General features: G+C 56.6%; 1 protein-coding gene across 5 annotated transcripts in view; it reads right to left on the bottom strand.

The window, feature by feature from the left end:
• Positions 1-386: 386 nt before the first annotated feature.
• The window catches only part of HPSE2 (heparanase 2 (inactive)), a 128680-nt gene continuing 110502 nt past the window's right edge, over positions 387-18564 (bottom strand). For all 5 annotated transcript variants that reach the window (XM_085325759.1, XM_085325754.1, XM_085325755.1 and 2 more), the window contains 4 exons: positions 18160-18274; positions 2220-2365; positions 1227-1373; positions 387-1143 (listed from right to left, as the gene is read on the bottom strand). In XM_085325759.1, coding sequence (XP_085181885.1) covers positions 978-1143; positions 1227-1373; positions 2220-2365; positions 18160-18274 — 574 coding nt within the window. In that variant the 3' untranslated portion in view covers positions 387-977. The remainder of the gene's footprint in view (positions 1144-1226; positions 1374-2219; positions 2366-18159; positions 18275-18564) is intronic.

The raw sequence follows: 18564 nt of genomic DNA, 5'->3' as shown, positions 1-18564 counted from the left end.
CGGCCCAGATGCCCCGCACCCGCTGCGGACAGAAGAGGCCAGCCTGGAGTGACAGCCCGACTTTATTACAACCCGAGCATCGCCTCGCTGGGTCCCAGCGCCCAGCGCCCGGCTCTCGGCAGGCGCCGGCTGCTCACGCTCGCAATAAAATCTCTGTTCTGGAAGGAAATATTAACACCTGTACCGCTGCCCTCCCCTGCCCCGGGAAGGGCACGAGCCGTCGAGAGGGCTCCTCTGCCCCGGCTGCCCCCCGGCCCCAGCTCCCGGGCGCCGGCGCGCTCCTCTCCAGGGCGTATAACTTAATAATTAACATTTACAGCGATCRACCCCCGGTGCCCTGCCCGCACGCCCAGGCCCCCGGTGCCGGGACCCACTGTCCCCCCCCCATTGCTGTCCCCGGGCCGGAGAGGCGATGCCACCGCCTGCCTTCCACGTGGGAGCGCCGAGGCCACCACGGGGGCCAGGCGAGCCCGTCCCTGCCCAGGCCGCCTGCCCGGGGGCCCCCAGGCCTGCCCCGCCGCCCTGCGCGCCCGCAGCATCGCTGCGCTGCAGGGGCCGGCGATGCAGCAGCCGCACGGCAGCAGAGGGAGCTGCTTCCATGCGCTTGTGCACCGGGAGAGGCGGCTGCGAGCGCCGGGCGCTCCGGCCAGCTGGGCCTTGCCGCCCTCTCCCTGCTGGGAATGGGGGGGTGGAAGAGGTGCCCGGGGGAGCTGCTGGCACCAGAGCGGGCTGTCCCCTCCCGCAGGGCACGGCCTGACTCTGCCCAAGCTCCCTGGGAAGCTGCAGAGAAAACGGGGGCCTGGCTGCTCCAGGGGGTGCAGGACCGGCCCGCAGCCGAGGGCATCCCGGGGCCCCCGGGGGAGTGTCCGCGCAGCATCGCTGCGAAGCCGTGCGAGGTGGCTGAGGAAGCAGCGCGTCCCAGGGAGCGCCGGAGCGGGGCCGGCGGGGCCGTTCCCGGCCGYGGGCAGAGCCCGGCTCTACCGGTACCGGCAGGCCAGCGCGTTCACGTTCTTCACCACGTAGAAGCTCATGGTCAGCGGGGGGATGACCAGCGTGCGGCCGGCCCGCAGAGGACGAGGCTTTAGCTCGGGCAGGGTCCCGTCATCCACCATGGCCAGCGGCTGCCCGTTGAGCTGCACCGACCTGCGGGACCAGAAGAGCATCAGCGTGGTGACACCGAGGGCTGGGGAGCGGGTGCCAGCCCCGGCAGCGAGCACYGCGCTTACTTGGAGTGGAGCCCGTCTTTGCCGTAGGGCTGCAGCAGGTACTGGTGGACGATCTTATCCCGCAGCGTCCCCGCCAGCTTGATTTTCTTCCGGGAGCGATGCAGGTTGATGATGTAAAGGGTGATGGACCCTCGGACGTAGTTGTGGCTGCAAGAGGGGAGAGTGGAAAACGAGGGGAGCGCTGGCACACGCTGTGGGAGCGCTGCCTCCAAGAGGAGGATTTGGGGGTCCGTGTGCAAGAGCCAGCCACGTGCAGCTGCCAGGAGGGGACGTCACCGTCCCGGCTGCCCTCTGCACGGTGCTGCCAGCTCCTCCTCGCGCGGCCCAGCTCTGCAACGAAACCTCTGCAACCTCCCCTGCCCTGCCTGGTGCCATCTCGGTGCGGAGGGGAGCCCACCTGCGGATGGCATAGCACTAGGCTCCCCCCCGCCCAGCGCCTCGCCAGGCTGAGAACGAGAGGCGCTCGGTGCTTGAGTGGCGCCTGCTCCCCRCCGCGCGGGGCCCCTAAGTGACAGGCCCGGACAGCGATCCCTCTGCCGCTGCCTCGTCGGGCGGCCCCAGACAAAGGCTCTGAAGCACTTTGCACCTGTCAGTTCCTGGCCAAGGTTTCCTACCGAGCTGGAGGCACGTTGAAAGCGTCTGGACTGTGTACCGAAACGGCCTCTCCYCCTCCACAATAGGCACTAGTGTGCGCGGAGGAGGCGGCCGCCCCCCCAGCGCGCCTCGCCGGGGCGCTTTCAAAGGCCTTATCAGCGAAACAGGAACCAGGCTGGGCTCCCCAGGAGCCGGTAACCCGACCGGGGGCCCCTCCTGAAATCCACTCCCTTGATCTCCGCTGCCGGGGCTCGCCGGCGGCCACCGGCGCCCGGCCCCCTTCTCAGGCACCGGCTTTCCGCCGCTTTCATCCGAGGTGCCCAGGTCGTTCCCCTGGGAAGCGAACCCCCGCGGGGGCCGCGGGCTCTCCGCCTGCCCGGCCCCCGCAGSGCGACTCACTTGTGGTAGCTGGTGCAGTGGGCGTAAATGCGGAGCTTGTCGCGGATGACCCTGCCGGGCCGGGGTTTGCGCTGGAGGCCGGCCACGTGGATCGCCAGGACCTTGGGGCCGATGAGCCGCTTGTAGAGGAGGGACAGCCAGTAGTCCTGCGGGGCAGAGGGCACAGTCAGCAGCACAACGGTCCCCGCACCTCGCAGCGGGCGCTGCCAGTGCCGGGCCAGGAGGGACTCGTTTCACTGCTTAAGACTTGGCACATTTTGGCTACTGAGGTGCAWATTTTCCAAGCCAGGTGTTTGCCTTGAGCTGAGCTTTCTTGTGTAGTTCAAACCAAAATGACATTGCTGTTTCCAGGAAAGAGATTAAGAAAAAAGAACATTGCTTTGCCCATGCTAWGAGACACCAACATCCCCTAAAGGAGCTTTTGCAACCTCCTTTCGGYGGGGCTGCGGGACCTGCAGGAAGCACACAGGTGCCCTCTCTTGCTCCCATGAACCTGCTCACRGCCAAACTGCAGACTTCTGCACCCCCTCAGCTGACACACACATGCTGATGGTGATGATGATGGTGTCTCCAAAGAGACATCACCACCTCACTTGCCTTCACCAAGTACACAGGTCTCCCCCTCCACCCCACTGTTTTACCTGGGGCTGGAGCACACCAGAGCTCTCCYGTGCTCTCAAACTAGGTTCGCAGCACGTGGGTTTTGGTGGCCCTGCTGCTTAGGGGGCTCCACAGAGGTATTTCTCCTGCTSTTTCAAAGCCTCTCATGGAATTAAGCACCCAAGAACACAAGGTGGGGAAGTCAAGCACTGAAGATAYAGGAAAAGCTCGGCCCCTGCACACATGCATTAATGACGCTGCCTTTAATTACRTCACCACATACTATCTTTTCCCGCGGGGCACGGCCTCGCTCGGCACACAGGATGGGCCCCAGCCCCGGCGAGGGAGGCGAGCGACGGAGGCGGCCGTCTGCAGGGCCCCCCGCTCATCCGCTGCAGAAGCCGGGAGGTGTGCGGTAAATGAAGCAGGGTTGTAGGAAGGGAAAGGGCAGCCCCCGGCTTCAGGCGTTTGCCTGCTGCTCCGCACAGCGGTGGCTCTGTCCCTGCCGCCGTGCCGGGCTCCCCGGGGCGACGCTGGGAAAGGCTGCGAGCGCGCCGGGTGCCGCGTGAGCGCTCTGGAGAAGCGCACCCCGCGCAGCCAGGCTGAGACCGGCGCGAGAGGAACACCCCGCCTGCAGCGCCAGACCGCCGAGCCCCAACCCTCTCTGCGGCCCAGTTCAGCCCGCGTTTTTCAGAGCTGACCTGCTCCAGGTTGTCCTGGCAAAGGGAGATCCAAACCCACTTCCCCTCTTTCTGGGCAAGCTCTAGCCACAGCGCTGCTGGAAGAAAAGCCTCCTGCTGCCCTCCTCTTGCTACTTCCAACCCAAACCACGTTGCTTTGTGCAGTGAATATTTCCTCTGCCAACTCGGGAGACGCTGCAAGAAGGCAGAGGCACGCACCTCGCTTGTGCACCCCGAGGCGGCTCAGCCTCGTGGGCTGCAGGCGCTCAACACCCGCCGCGTGCCGTCCCTGCGGGCTGGCGGTGCTGCCCGCACCCTGGGGACCCGTCTCCTCACAGGCACCGACCGACGTCTCCCGGCCTTTCGCCATCAGCGGGAAGCACGTGCCCACGCCAGGCTGTGCCAACCCGCCTCGCTCGCGCGCTGGCGGGAGCGCGCCGCGCTGTCAGCTCCCGCTACGAACCGTGCTGGTTAGCAGGCATCGTTACAGATGAGTAACTACGCTAGTTTATAGCGAGGCCAGAGGTGAACACGGATTGCAGTGTTTAGCCCCAAGGTTGCAAGATGAAAATAAATGAGTTCAGTGCCCCGAGCTACCTGTTAGCTCAGACTCTTAATTCTTTCTAGCAGCCCCTTGGGGTTTCTCTCCTGCTCTACACATTTCCACTGACAAGACGCTTTTYCCCATGAATTTATGGGAGTGATAGAGAATACAGCCAGAGAATCAAAGGCTCTCCTCGGGAACTTCACGGCCACCCTTGAAATTTCAGCACAGGTCTCAAGAGCTCTTTTCCAGACTGGGGATCTGCTACAACCTTATTACTTAAAGCTGGTAATAGCAGCTCTGCAGTTCAGCAGCCTTTCTGGGCAGAGCAGGGCCTCGGACATTGCTTCTTCGACTCCTGCTTCCCTCCGCTCTCAAGAGGTCAAATGAACTGTCGCAGCTTCTGACGGTAACGTTTTGCAAAGGCAGAAGAGCTGCTGGTTGCTCTGGCCCAGCAGCAAAGGAGACAGTCTGGGGCTCCTCCTAAGGCCCCGGTTACAAAGCCACCATTCACAGACAGCTTCTGACAGTCTCATCCATTGGAAATGTCACAGCATTTCTGTGTGCTGCTCCCAGGCTTTACCAGCAACTGGTAGCTGCTGCCTCAGGCACCTCCTTTTGTCAAATTTGGGGGACAGATCGCACCGGGAAAATACTAACCCTGAGAAAGAGGTGCCCCCGGTTTTAGAGGTGGTGATGCGGTCCCTGGGAAGTGAGCAGCACTGGCAGGGCTTGTGTCCCTGCACAGTTGGGGGGGGTCCTCACTCTGCGACACTGGGGACAGGATCCAGCATTTGCCATGGGCTGGGAGGCTCTCTCCAAAGCAGTGGCTTAGCAGAGGGCTCCGTGCCACAACAGCAGACTGCCTTGCAGAGTCTCTGAGGGTCCTGCTGGGACTAGAGGGACTAACATGTCCCTGCAGTGTCAGCAGGAGGAGAGCTGCAGTTTTACCTTGCCTTGCTGGCAAGACTGTTCTCACAATAGCTCTGAAGTCTACATTTTAAGAAGGATATGGAAATACCAAAGAGAGTTCAAAGGAAGGCCAGAAAAATGACCCAGGGGTTGGAAAAGGAGCCTTTCAATTCAGGCCTTGAGGAACTCAAGCTATTCAGCTTACTGCAGAAAAGCACTGAAGACAGCTGCAGCTTTTCGCGTCATCACAAGACTGCTTACAACAGGGGCCAAAATCATGTTATTTGCAATAAATTACCAGGAGCTGGTGACACTGGGTATTTGGATGATGAATTACACATGCACCTAGTGTGAYGAAAACAAAACTGCCGAGCGCGGGCACTTCCCTCCAGCTGGGCTGGTGCTCCAGGACAGCTCCTACCTCTTGGATGAGTGAACTCCGATTAAAATCACATCAGGGGCTTACTCCTGGGCAGCCGGGCACCTGCAGCTATGGCTCATTTTGACTAGTTCCTCTTCAAATAGCTACCAGCTTAGAAAAAGGTTGCTCCCGACACCCATCTTTGCAGTGACAAGGGTGGCTTTTCCACAGGTCCTCTCCCCAGCCCCCCAGCCTGGCAGCTGCTGGCAGTCCCTGCCATGCAGTAACTCCCACTGAGAACAGCCCTGTGCTGGATGCTCCTTGCAGGGACAAGCACCCGCCCCAGCAAAGGTGGCACCTCACAGCAAGCTCACTGGGGGCTTGGTGGAGATAGCCCTGTTTGGAGGGGCGAGTGGTGCTGCCTGGTTAGGTGCATGGCTCTGACCAATGCAACTTCGGAAATGATTTGGATTTTGGAGTCACAGAAGGCTTCTGTTGTGAGACCAGAGCCAGTAATACAGCTGTAACATTAGAGGAGGAATAACAGAAAGGAATCTGGTCYGCTATTAGTCCCTGGGGAACCGAAGGAGCTCTCTTGCTTTAATTACTTTGCAGAACCATTAAGCAGTGCTGCCACTACAGCCCTCGGCAGGTCTGCAGGCTAAGAGCACCTGAACAAAGAAAGCCGTTCTGCACTTCAGGAGGTCTCCTGGCCAGCAAAGCTGATTTATGGGCAGGAAGGGCAGTTGTCTCAAGTGAGTTGATTTGTAGAGCTCAGGCCAACCATACCTACCGAGTGCCATGGGGCCAATGAAGGCCCAAGAGCTTTCCATTAGACAGGGAAAGCCCAGAGGGTCCCATTTTATCTCTTTGCACATTTTAATTCATTGCAGGAGCTTTTAGAAACTCAAGCTTTTGGAAACGAGGCTAATTTGTTAGACCTTCAGACAGACCTATTAACCAGATCCTCGTGTCTCCACAGCTATTACAAAGGGCGCAGGGGTGTATCCCCACGGTCCCTCCTCGAGGGAGCAAAGCAACTTTACAGCCTGCGTGAGTTTGCTCAACTGCACACTAACCACACGTGAGAAGATCTTGCCATAACCAGCAAACTAGTATAGCAGATCCTACGTCTTTCAGTCTTCTGGGGGCTGTAACTAACAGAGGCAGCTGAACTTCAGAGGCGCACGCTGCTGGCCCCTTGGTGCACAGCCTAGCCCAGAGGAGACCAGGGCTCTGCACCGCCATGGGCTGAGCCGCACGACCCAGCAGCCGGGGAAGCCTCCAGTGTGCCTGGAGCTCATGGGGACCTGCGCGMGATGCACAGCAAGCTGCTCCCCGCTGTGCCTGGAGGCACCTAACCCTGCCTGCCTCACTCCTCGTGGCTGCCAGGACTGTGCCGGGGTGGCCTCATGCCCCCACAATGTCACCGGCAGCGTTAGCTGGCTGCCACCCACTGTCATCCTCTTATTCTTTGCTCGTTCCCTGTTCTGAACCTGCCCAAACTCTTCCGCTGTCCCTTAGGAATGCTCAAATTTCAACAGTCTGTTTTCCTGCATCTTAATATGCATTTTTACACAGTCCAAACAACCTTTATTGAGATAAGGACTGGCTAACCTAGCTAGTCTRCCTTTCTGTATATCACAGGACAGAAGAGTCCACAGTTCTATTCCCTCTTTTGAGCCTTGTAGCTTGTTTTTGGCAAGAGCGTCTTTCAGGAAAGTAGTGATTCTGGTTTTGAAAGTTTGGAGGGATGGAGAAGCTGCCACTTCCCATGGAATTTGTTCCAACAGCTAAACATCCGCACTGTTAACAATCCCACTCCTTATTTCCAGTTTGAATTTGTCTGGCTTCAGCTTCCAACCAGTGGTTCTCGTTCTTTCTTTTTCCACTAGATTAAAGAGATCTTTAGCATCCAAAGCTTTCTCCCTGTGGAGGTCCTTACATCCTGTTCAAGACACTGCTAGCTGTTGCTTAAGCAAGGCTGGACTGATGCAGCTTTTAACATTATCTGTGATTTTTATGGGCTTCTTGTACTGTGGGAGCTCCAGACTTGCTGACCCAAATCTGGGGTTCCTGTGCAAGCTCCTGTGACAAACAGAGCTGAATGAAGCCTTTCCCCAACGACAACATTTGCTGATATATTAAACCCAGAATTATCAACCCTGTGGACTCAAGAGCCATTCGGCAAAACCTCCATYGCTTCCAGAGCGGCAGGATGGTGCCGCATGGGGTCTAGCCAGGCCCGGTGCAATGCAGCGGTGCCTCCCTGCAGTCCATGTCGCCTGCTGCAGCCAGCACAGCCCTGCCCCATCCGTCTTGCCCAGCCRCCTCCATGCCCCATTCAATGGGGAGCCACTGCTGGTGGCTCTCCCAGCATGGCTTTCAGCCAGCTGGGCTCCACCGTGCAGTATTTCCACCTGAACCGTATTTCCTTACTCAGCAATCAGATTACAGTTCAAGACAAAAGCCTTGCGAAAGTCCAAATATTGGAGAGCTGCTGCTCCTCATGTCCTGCTATCGTGATACAGGGGTAGTTAGATAGCTTGGATAGAATTAGCTCTTGACAAAATCATCTGCATCTTTGATTATTTGTTCATGTGTATTTCTGAAACCTGATATTTGGAATGGGGTCTGTAGTTCCCTCATTCCATGTTTTCTCTCTTTAATACTCAGCACTGTCTTCAACCTTCAGCCCAATTTTCTGGAGTCTCCCCAGCTCTCTGCAAATTTTCAGATGACCGTTCCTGGCACTGAGACAGCTCCAGCTCTTCTCACGATACTCACAAGCAAATCCCACCTGGCCCAAGTGACCTGAAATCAGTGTCCTTGCTTGTGCAGCCTGGCCTGCTCTCTCAGCCTTCCAGCCCTCTCTGCCCAGGCAGAAGCTGTAGGCAGCTCCTCAAGGAACTTGTCCTCGTATTGGTGTCCCTGGCCAGCAGCTTCCCCTCCCTCCAGTGCCCCATCTTCCCATTCCTCTGTCTCTGAAGAAGGATTTTTTGCTGTGCTTAGTCCCTCACTCCTTGCCCTTCCCAGGCTGGTTTCCTCTTGTGAGACAGGCTCTCTCTCTGATTCTGTTCTCAGAAGGTCATATACACCTCAGAAATGTGACCTGTTTTCCATTTCCTGTGTGTGTCCTTCTTGTGTCGAGGTCCTGAAGAGCTCACCACTTGGGTGAGAACTCCTTTACAAAACTTGTTTTCGGCTGTACTGGGGGAAATTGAACCTGTGCCTTGAACCTATCGGGGGACGCTGCAGAAAAGGTCTGTGAAATCATGAAAGCCTCGGGGAAGGCACGCCAGGAACAGCACCTCACTGCTTCTCATGACCCCAAACTAGGAGGCTTAAAATGGAGCTGGCTGCCAGGAGCTGGAAAGCAAACAAAAAGCAGTATTGTTTTACACATCACCTAATTTACCCAGGGAGCTCCCCGCCAGAGCAGGCTGTGGAGCCAGCGGCATCGGCAGGCTCAAAGGGGCGGCCGGGACCATCCCACAAAGATGCTGCAATGTAGGAGCCCTGTGCTGCAGGGCTGAGAGAGACCAGGAAAGCATCGTGGGCTTCCCTCCGGTCTCCCCACAGCACTGGCCATGCACCACYGTCTGCACCAGCCTCCTGCGCATGACAGGCCCTTGCTTTGACCCAGGTACAGGATCTGCTAATACTGCCCAATTCCTCTTTCACTTAGAYTTATGTCTGGCATGGTTTTCTCCCACCAGTTCTTCAAAGTTGCTGAAGTCTCTGTCTCGCAGTCTTCTGCTGCTTTTATTGTGCTGTTCCTCATCCTTTSTGCTCTAACAGTGGTAAATGCCTCGTCTCACAGCCTCTCTTAACCAAATTTCCTTCTGTCTTCATATCAACGCCCACCCAGCTTTATCTGGGGGAAAGCACAGCACCTTCAGGCTAGCCACCTCCTTCTGCTCTSTGCGGCACTTCCTCCAACTGGCAAACCCATGCTAGATGTCTGTCTCTTCTAGACYGTCAAAGGCAGGCAAACATGGGCTGTAATCCCCGAAAAACTCACTAGACCTGGTCTGCATCTTGCTACAGGATCCTCCCCTGAAAAGGGTCTTCAGAGGTGCAGCGGATTTGAGGGTGACCAGTGCTGTGCAATGTGGTCCTGCTCTTGAGGTCCATCTTCCAAACACTTTTGTTAATCTGTTTAATTTACTGCTTGCAGTTCACTTCCCCGTGCTGCTCAGTGCTCTGCTGCTTATAAATCCTTTCCACCTCCGTCAGTCCTGGCCTGCTGGTAGCATTGATCAGTTATGGAGCCCAACGGGAGCGAGGGGCACCAAGGCAGCATCAGGAGGCCACATGGCTGGCTGCAAGCTCAGGAGATGCTGCGCTGGCATCTACACAGAGTTTGCCACCTGCCGGAGTGAGCACTTGGTTTTGCTGAGAAGGGAGGGAAGAGGAGGCTGCGCGTGACAAGGAAGGGCTCGGGCTGCATTACCAAGCAGCACTGAGCCAGGGCAGGAGCAGCTCTGGAGAACAAAACACTCAACACTACGGCCCCAATACCYACTCTGCATGCTAAGAGGGGCTTATTTGAGGCTGGCTCCCATCTGGTCTCTTGCAGAGAGCCAGCTAAGGTGCTAGCACCAGCCATTCATCCTGCAGCAYGGGGTCTCCCCTAGCCATGCCAGTGGTGCAGCTGACCAGGCCCRGAGGAGCAGCCCTTTTCCACTGCCTTCGAGTCACCACCTTCACGGCTGTGCTGGTATGGGGCCCCTTGTGCTGGGCTCCCTGAGCAGAGCTGCACAGAGCCGCTGCCTCATGCTGCACCCCATGCTTCCTTCACTCAGCCTGTCTCCTTGTCTCTGTCTACTCTGCTCTTTTTCTGCAGCCTGGAGAAAGGCCAAACATTGTCATCAAATAGAATTCATGCTGTGAGAGCAGCAAGCACAGCAATCCCCACCGAGCCCTGGGGGCACAGACAGGAGAGTCCACGTGGGCACTCTGCAGTGTGGTGTGTTTGAGATCACCCTTGCCTAGCACTGCCCTTTGCAAACTGGTCTGGAGAGCATCAGGTCTCCACCTTCCCAGGGAGCAGAGCAGACTGACGGAATGGCTTAAAATCTCTTTTTTATTGTTATCACTTCTTCCTAACAGGGTGCGGGCAATGGAGACCACAGAAAGGAAGTTGCAGGATCAGAGGGTATGGAAGCCAAACTAAACTTTTTGCCATTTTCCACTCTTCTGCTTCTGTTCACCACAGTGTTACTTCCTTCTGCTCTGCTGRCAAGCATGCACCCACCCTGGGAAGGGCTTTTCAGGCCCACCTCCTCCACAGCCCCAGGATGGCTCTGCTGCTGCTGAGGTGGGCAGGTTGGTGCCCTGCATGGTGCGGTGCCTCCCCCAAGATGTGGGCAGAGGCTGCATCCATCSTTACTGTACGTCTACTGCTGTTGCCTGTGGGATGCTCCTGGGAACAGCATGGCAAGGAGAAAAGAGATGAGGGTGCTCATCAGCTGCCAATCCCTAATGGGGCAAGGCTAGAAGAGGACCACATCTGCCAGTGATGGGGCCAGCTTAAAGGTTAAAATGGAAGAGGAAGCTCAGAAACTCCCTTCTTCCCCATTCACAAGGTACGTCTGGTGTCTCTACCCCTCTTGCTGGCAGACTGTGCGATGAGTCCACTGCTTTGCCCCGGGTGGGGACCAGAATTTCTCACATGCTCCAGCTGTGGCCCAGGTGTTGTACCATGCTGCTCTGTGTGGTGCCCCCAGCCAAGGCTCTGCCCCGCAGCCTGCTGCTGGCTCATCCCTGACACAGCTCGAGCGCGGAGGGGGGCTGGGTGTGGCACAAGGGGAGCCGGAGGAGACAGCCTGGGCGATGCTCTGCCTGCTGTAAACTTACGGGCAATGTGGTGGGTTGGGCAGTGGGGGGTCACCCCGCTGGGGCTGCTCCCACGCCAGCCACAATTAAAGCATTGCTGCCACAGAGAGGACGGGTTCAGCTGTTCGTGCAAGATGTGGGGAGCAGCAGAGCACTGAGGCGTTGCGCCAAAGCCAGAGGCTCACACTGCCGCATCGGGAGGCGGCCGGCTCCTCCAGCTCCTGCGGAGCGCTCGCTTTGGATGCTGCCTCAGGTCAGCGTGGGCCCAGCCAGGCCCTGCAGGTCTCCTCCCTCTGCTTCCACAGGGCAGGATGGAGCCCAGCTGGGTGGCGTTAACTGCCTGGGTAAGGCAGGCAGCTGACAGCACAGCAGCTTTACAGCTTTACTTGCTCCATGCTGGACTGTGTCTCTGCCTGAATTTCCAACGCAGGAGCAGCACAGCTCCAGTTCTGCACRTGTCCCTCAGGCTTGGTGGATGGGTGCCAGCGCCACTAGCAGCAGTGTGACTTTGATGCGTTCGAAAGTCCAAGCATACGCACTTCAGAGACTTTATTTTTCTTTTTTTCTTTYCTTTTTTTTYATGGTGCACTAAGAGGGAAAGGCCCCTTAACCTGTTGTGACAACAAGCAGAGTTTAGGTGCATTGGATTCTTCTTTCTGTTCATGCAAGCCTTGGAGCAGTCCTTCGGCAATCCTTGGAGACTGAAGGCAACGCGGATACAGAGAGCAAAGGATGCCACAGTCCCAAGACACAGTACAACCATGGTTGAAAGAATGTATTTATATTCTTGTTTGCAGGCGAGTCTGGACACAGAAAGTGACTCCGATAGTCATTTGCAAAGACAGCGTCTTCCACCTCTGAGGACACGGACGGAGCTCTCCTCCCGCTCAGGGAARGCAGTGGAGGGGATGCCCTGTTAGGCCTACCACACCTGCATGTGGCAGCTCCCACCTAGGGCTTTTGGTGCTCACTGTCAAGGCTGGCTGTGAAATTTCTAGCATGACACCATTTCGGTGCTGACCTTCAGAGGACTGCTCTTCAGCTGGAGATCTCCCAGAAAGAGCCTTTCCCTTGTATATGCCTGAACTGCCCCAAATTTCAGTCCTCTCCCTCCAGCTTGCTGTCTCATTGCAAACAGTTCCTTGCCTTTTCCATGCCTTCCCTGTCTGCAGGCGTCGCTCGAACCAGCATCAGTGCTCCAGCGTGTGGGGCAGCTGGGGGTGCCAGACACTTGCGTTGCAGATTTACGGTCGGAGGGAACAGCTTCCACGTGTCTGTGAGCTACACTGGACCTGTTCCCTCTCCCCACCCTTCGTCTCCCACAGGCTTTCCAGCCCGTGCCCTYGCTCTCACTCTGTGGTGCACTGCAGCCTGGTCCGACACCCGCGCTCTGAGAGCAGCCCCAAGAGCCGAGGGTCTCCGGCGGGGGGATTCGACAGCCTCGGTCCCTGCTGCTGGCAGTTCGGCCGCCTTGCGTCTGTGCAGCGTGGTGACTCAGTGCTACACTTGCAGATGGGCCGGAGCAGGCAGCGTGGCTGAATTCCCCCGGCTCTGAAGCCAGCTGGCTGGGCTCGGAGGTGAGAGCTTGTGAGTGCTTTCAGGAAAGGGCTCTCCGTCTCGCGCTTCCACATGCAGATGCTCTGTCTACTCTTCTGCCTGCTGGACGCTGCCCAGCCGAGCAGTCGGGGCGTGCAGCTGCCCGCCGGGAAGCAGTAGACATTGGCAAAGTCTGGGTGAGCTGATGGCCCTCTGGACTTCAGTGCGTGGCCGTGCTAACCTTGGTGCAGAAAGAGGAGATGGTGGAGAKGGCCTGGCCCCCAGCAGCCCCTGCCTGGAGAAGGCCTCCTCTCCCGCACAGTGCAGAGGCGGTGAGAGGCGCCGTCCAGGGAGAGGGTTCCTACCTCCAGCTGCAATTAGCAGAGCTTCCAGCCAAGCCGGCTCGGCTAACGAGTGCACCAGGGAGTGCGTACGTGCGGCTGGCCGAGGCACGGCTGGGAGCCCTTCTCTGCTCGCCTGGCACCAAGTGCTCGGCAGGCGCCCAGCCCAACACCGGTGGCACAKCTCCTGCCTGAGGGAAGGTCCCTCCGTGTTGGCACCTCGCACGTGGGTCCATTGGCTCATTATGCTCAAGGAGCTGGATGGGCCCGGTGTCCAAACCATTGCTTGCTGGGAAGGTGGTGGGATGGGTCGGGCAGGAGGCGCCTCCACTGAATTGCCAGGCACAGCCCAAGGGCATGGCTCACACCACGGCTCTTCCCCGTGAAGTCCCCAAGGGGTGCTGGAGACAGCCACAAGCTGACACCAAGCTCTTTAACACCGGCGTATCATGGAAAGCCCCGTCAGGCAAGGGGATAGACCTATGCCAACAAACAGGTTATGAGCCCAACATACTGCCACCTCTGTTACTGACCACAACTTTCCTATTTAGTTCCTAAGCCCTTCTGGGCTAAGCAAAGGAGGTGAAAAACCACCTGCACTTCCAAGCAGCCAACCAAAGCACCGTATGATCCAGACCTGTGCATTGCTGCTACACTTTCTCAAGGATGCCTTCAGTTCACATACAACATTATACTGTCTTTCACTGCCACAGCTGAGAAAACATGCTCTGCCATCACCTCAGCCTTTGATCCTTCTGGGCCTTTTTCAGACCCCCATATATCACTTGTTAAACTTAGCTGTGGAAAGGAAGTTTTAGTACCTACCTAATACTGGAGAAACCAAGTGTCTCACCATCTACAGTCTATCTGGCAGGAGATGGTCCAAGAGGACCCACAGTTATCAGATGTAAGTATGGGTTTCAGCTTTGACTTTTGCTTGGGTTTGTGTTGCTCTGGCCCTGCCTAGAAAAAAGCCGGAGTTTTTCCACGTGCAGGTATATCCTCACAGTCCTTTTCCCTGTGCATTAAGGGAGCAGAAATCACTATCAAGGGTGGATAATAAAAAAAGGCAGTGCCAGGTGGAAGCTCATTTAAAAAGGCATTTAACATAGTCAAACAATCTGAAGAGAGAGCTCACACATACYGGGGAGGCTCTCCAATAAAATAACAGAATCACATCATTCTGGACTGTTTCAGAATGATACTAAGCTCTGGGGGACATGTACTACGTACACAACATGCCCAAAATGAGCTTATACCTACCAAAAGCTGGCTGGGAATTTCAAATGCCCTCTGAAAGGTGACTATCAATGCTTCTTCTCCCCTCATTTCTCGCACTCCCCATTTCCACACATACTGCAGATGGTTTAGGCAGACCGACTCATGTGGCAGAGATTCTTTTTTTCGAAGGGCTTCTCAAACACACATCATGCAGTAAAGTTTCAACTATTACACAACTGGCTGCCCTAACTGCTCAAGGAGAAAAATCACTCCACCAATACATGAAAAATTTGCTTCCATATAATGAGGCATTAAAACACTTGAGATTAATTGCATTAAGGTTGGCAGCAGCACTTACACTCCCCAGTCTGACTTAGTCCATGCCCAGGCCAGAGAACAYCACATTGGCGCAGTTTCTCCTATATTGCTCCCCATTAGTCCAGCAAGAGAAACCTATTTCCTCGGATCTGCACCCTGCGGAGGAGGGCAATTCTGGTGGCCAGGATGGGCATCCGGAGCTGCTCCCATCATCACACAGTAAACGGCTTGCATGTGGGCACAGAGGCCACGTCCCTTGCAAGACGCCCCAAAAGCTCCAAGACACTGCTTAGCTTGTAAGATAGCTGCGTGTATAAAGCGCAGCAGAAATTTGAGCACTTCTTTAATTTTAATCTGTGGCACTACTGCTTCTCCACYGCACTGCCCTCACCAGAAAGCGYGCCAGGAACCATGCGGCATCACACYGTTTTTGCCGTTGCAGTGCAGCTGCAGGTCGCAGCGCTGGGGACAGGCAGGGGATCAGCTTAAACCTCGCCTGCCAGAGCTTAACTCCACCTTTGCCTGCAAGCTGTTACTCCCACTTCCTCTTGCATATCCCACCAAAGTGGCCAGGGTTTAGAAGTCTATTTTCAGGTCAAGGCTCAAAACAAGCTGTCCCCCGGCTGGCCAGGTCTGCTTCCCCGGCCGCTCCCCCGGAGCAGCCCAAGCGCAGCCGGAGAGCAAGCCTTGCGCTCTGCCCGCCTGACTCTCCAATATTTCTCCCAGGTTCGCAGCATGGCCCACGACAGCAGGAATCACTCTGCTATAAATAGCGCCGTGCAATTATTTTTCTGTTCCTTTCCCTTTACATAACAACCTCCCCCTGCCCCACGACACTGCACTCCTGGGGGAGAGGCTGAAGCAACGCGGCGATTTAGAAGCAGCGACTCCCACAGCAATGCCCTCCGAGCAACCCCTGTTATCTGCATTCCCGTCCCCCCAAACAGATAGCGCACGCCACGTTTTATGAGCTTCCCTACGGCAGCCGCTGCAGCATGCCGTAACAGAGACGGTGCTAAAGCGTGCAAAAGCAGCAGCACCCGAGGGGCCCAACTCAAGGAGCGTAAAGGGGAGCTCCTGTGGCAGCGGCGTAGTGCTCAAACACTGACCGACTACAAATCACTTGGTTTTACGTGGGAAGCAAAGGGATGGAGGTCTGCATCTGCATGGCGGYGCTCTCCGTGGACGGGGAAAGCCCAGCGTCCCGGGAGCAGCRCCTACGGGCACGGCTCTAGGAGGACCTGCTTCAGCTCGCCTCTGCGAGCCCGGAGCACGCTGTCCTCTTCTCCGAGGAGCGCGGCYCAGCGGTGGCCCGGGAGGGGGAGCGGCAAGGCTCCGGCGGCGAGCCCCGTCCCGGCTCCCGGCTCCCTGACAAGCTGCCAGCTGGAGCAGCRATTGATCCGGCAGCGCCGCGGCCCTTCTCTCAGCAGCCAGCTGACTCGCGCCCAGGCCGCATGTGGAAAAGTCTTTGTCGTGGCAGCTAACGAGCAGATTGGGTTTCACAGCGCAGCGGCCCCGCACAGGTACATTCAGCGGCTTTCATCTCGCTGATAGCTCCCACGGGAAAAGAGCGGCCGCTACACCTCCAACCAGGTCACGGTCTGGTCTTGCTGGGCTTTTTCATGTTTGGAGCTTTTAAACCCTCCAGCAATTTGCACCTGCCCATGGCTCTTTTAAACCACAGGAGGGGAGAGAAATGGGTTTTAAAAGCGCACATTAGCRTTTGAGCAGGAACATGATATTAGAACATGGGAAACAAATCAACGCTGAAGCATGTGGGAGAGTGAGGAAACGGTTATGAGAGGGGGTAGTGTCTAATTTATTAGAAGAATTATCTTTAAAACAACAGTGAAATCCATTTTAAAGACCATGATTGTCTTTAACAGTCCAGGTTTATTCCTGGACCTCCTACCCTGGCCTCAGTCCTGCTCATAACTCCATGCCTGCTCCAAGCACTTTGTGGAGGACTTAGTGGCAGGTACAGCCCGCACTGCTGGGAGAGCTGGCCAGGGGCCACCCACCACCGGCTGCCCCCACTCTCACTGCAGTAAYGGTCTGGGCTACGCTAGCTGGACCGAGGAGGAACCTGAGAAGGCCGCAAACCTCTGGAGATYGGGGGGATGTGGCTTGGCCAGAGGAACTGGCTCTTCAGAAGAAATCCATCAAGCATTTGCTCAGATACATTTCACAAGAGGTTCAAGGCTCTCCAAACTGCTGTTGGCCCAGGACCTTGTAGTCTAGGGCTATATTTGCAGAGGGGTGCCTACAGAGCAGCCCAGGCTCCCTAGAGGGTGGCTGCTTGGCTGTCCGAGGAAGCCTGGAGAAGCACGAGCAGGGAACACCTACTCCTGCTTAGGAATTTGTCTCTGAAGCCACTCACAAGGCAGTGCTGGGAGGGTTAAAGCAAACCTAGTATTGGAGACACCTCCCATGTCTTTCTCTGACACTCAAAGATGCTGTCACATCACAGGGGTGCTGTTTTCCCTGGCTGAGTACGTAGGGGACAAGGGTGAAACGCAACTCCCTGCAGCTCTGACCCCTTGCAGTTACTCCTCAAGATCCCAGGACAATGTAAAAATCCATTTTTTTACTCCCAGGGTTGCCTTATCAGATGCATACCTCTCTGACGTGGCTCCCCTTATGATTCCCAGATCTCCATTACATGCTCCTGGACAGGCTGGCAGTGTCTGCCAGGTCGCTGCCCTGGACTGCCCCTGCAAATTCCTTCTAGGAGAGATGCAGAGCACCCCTCTGCTCAGCCAAGTTCTCCACTTACAAGGTGGAGAGTTTACTAGACCAAAAACAAAAGATGAAAAGGAAACCTGCARCTTTAAAGCAGTTCTACATACCATTTCTTTATTAGCATGCCCCACATGCTGGAAGACCCAGCTGCCCGGGACTTTTTGAAGCAGGAAGGATGCTGTGGTGCATGGATGAGGTTTGCTGCTCTGCGTGAAGCTCTGAGTGACTTTCACTTTGGTTTCTAGAAACCTGCAGATAGGCACCAAGGCTCCAGCGTTACTTGCCCCAGGCCAGTGCACCACCAGCAATCTGCTGCCCGCCTGGTAGCATGCTCCTGCAATGTCCCCTCTCCTCCTGGCTCTAAACCCTTGCTTGGAGCTGCCTCCTGGGCTTGCCCTTGCATACAGCCCCTCCAAGGACTGTGCTGTGTGGCCCTCTGCCTCATTGGCACCACTTTGGTGGTGTCACCCTCCACCCGGTGCTACCGAGCCCCTGGTACTACTACTCTTGCTTACATAAAGCCTCAGCTACAGAGGTAATGCTCTCCCATCTGCCTTCAACATGTTGTGTTTGACATTAACTAATGTCTCCTATTAACATTGAAAGAAACAGATCTGGAAAAATTCATTTTCAAGCCGAGTTCAAACAGGCCACAAGGAGAAGTGGATTCTCAACTGTGCGCAGGATTATTTTTGTGGTGAAGCCAAGTGTCTGTGAAATGGGTCAGGGACAAAGGCAGCACATTTTGCTGTAAGCAGGAAAGGGAAAAACCCACCCCTGGAAAACCAGAGAGAAGGGGCACGCGATGGTCAGTGCGAGTACCCACGCCCCCAGGCAGACCTACCGGCAGAGGGTTGAAGTTCTGGTCCACGAGATGGTTGTGCCCGTGGTCAAGGAAGGAGTGCCGCACCACCACGTCAATGCCCTGGCTGGCCAGCAAGCCCAGCGTGTTCAGCCACCTGGAGCCCGGAGAGAGCTGAGTCACGGTGCCGCGGGGCGCTGCCAGACCCCGGCACTTGCCTGCCCAAAGCATACGGGTGCTTGGACCTTGAGCACGCAGCGCCGCTGCTGGCACAMCAGATCTGACTGTGCTCCACAGCAAGCAAGCCAAAGCCTTCAAACGGCTTTGCTAACCAGTCGTTAAGCAGCTGCTGGCCACCCCTTCCCCTGTCAGATTCCTCCACACCAAGCCTACGTGCCTCCCTCTACAGCCACCCCTGCCTGCTCTGTGTCCCAGCCTGCACGTCCT

The sequence above is a fragment of the Rhea americana genome, unplaced genomic scaffold (assembly GCF_003343005.1).
Source record: "Rhea americana isolate MKP2758 unplaced genomic scaffold, rheAme1 scaffold_122, whole genome shotgun sequence".
NCBI classification, from domain to species: domain Eukaryota; kingdom Metazoa; phylum Chordata; class Aves; order Rheiformes; family Rheidae; genus Rhea; species Rhea americana.
This window is presented reverse-complemented; position numbering and strand designations above follow the sequence as displayed.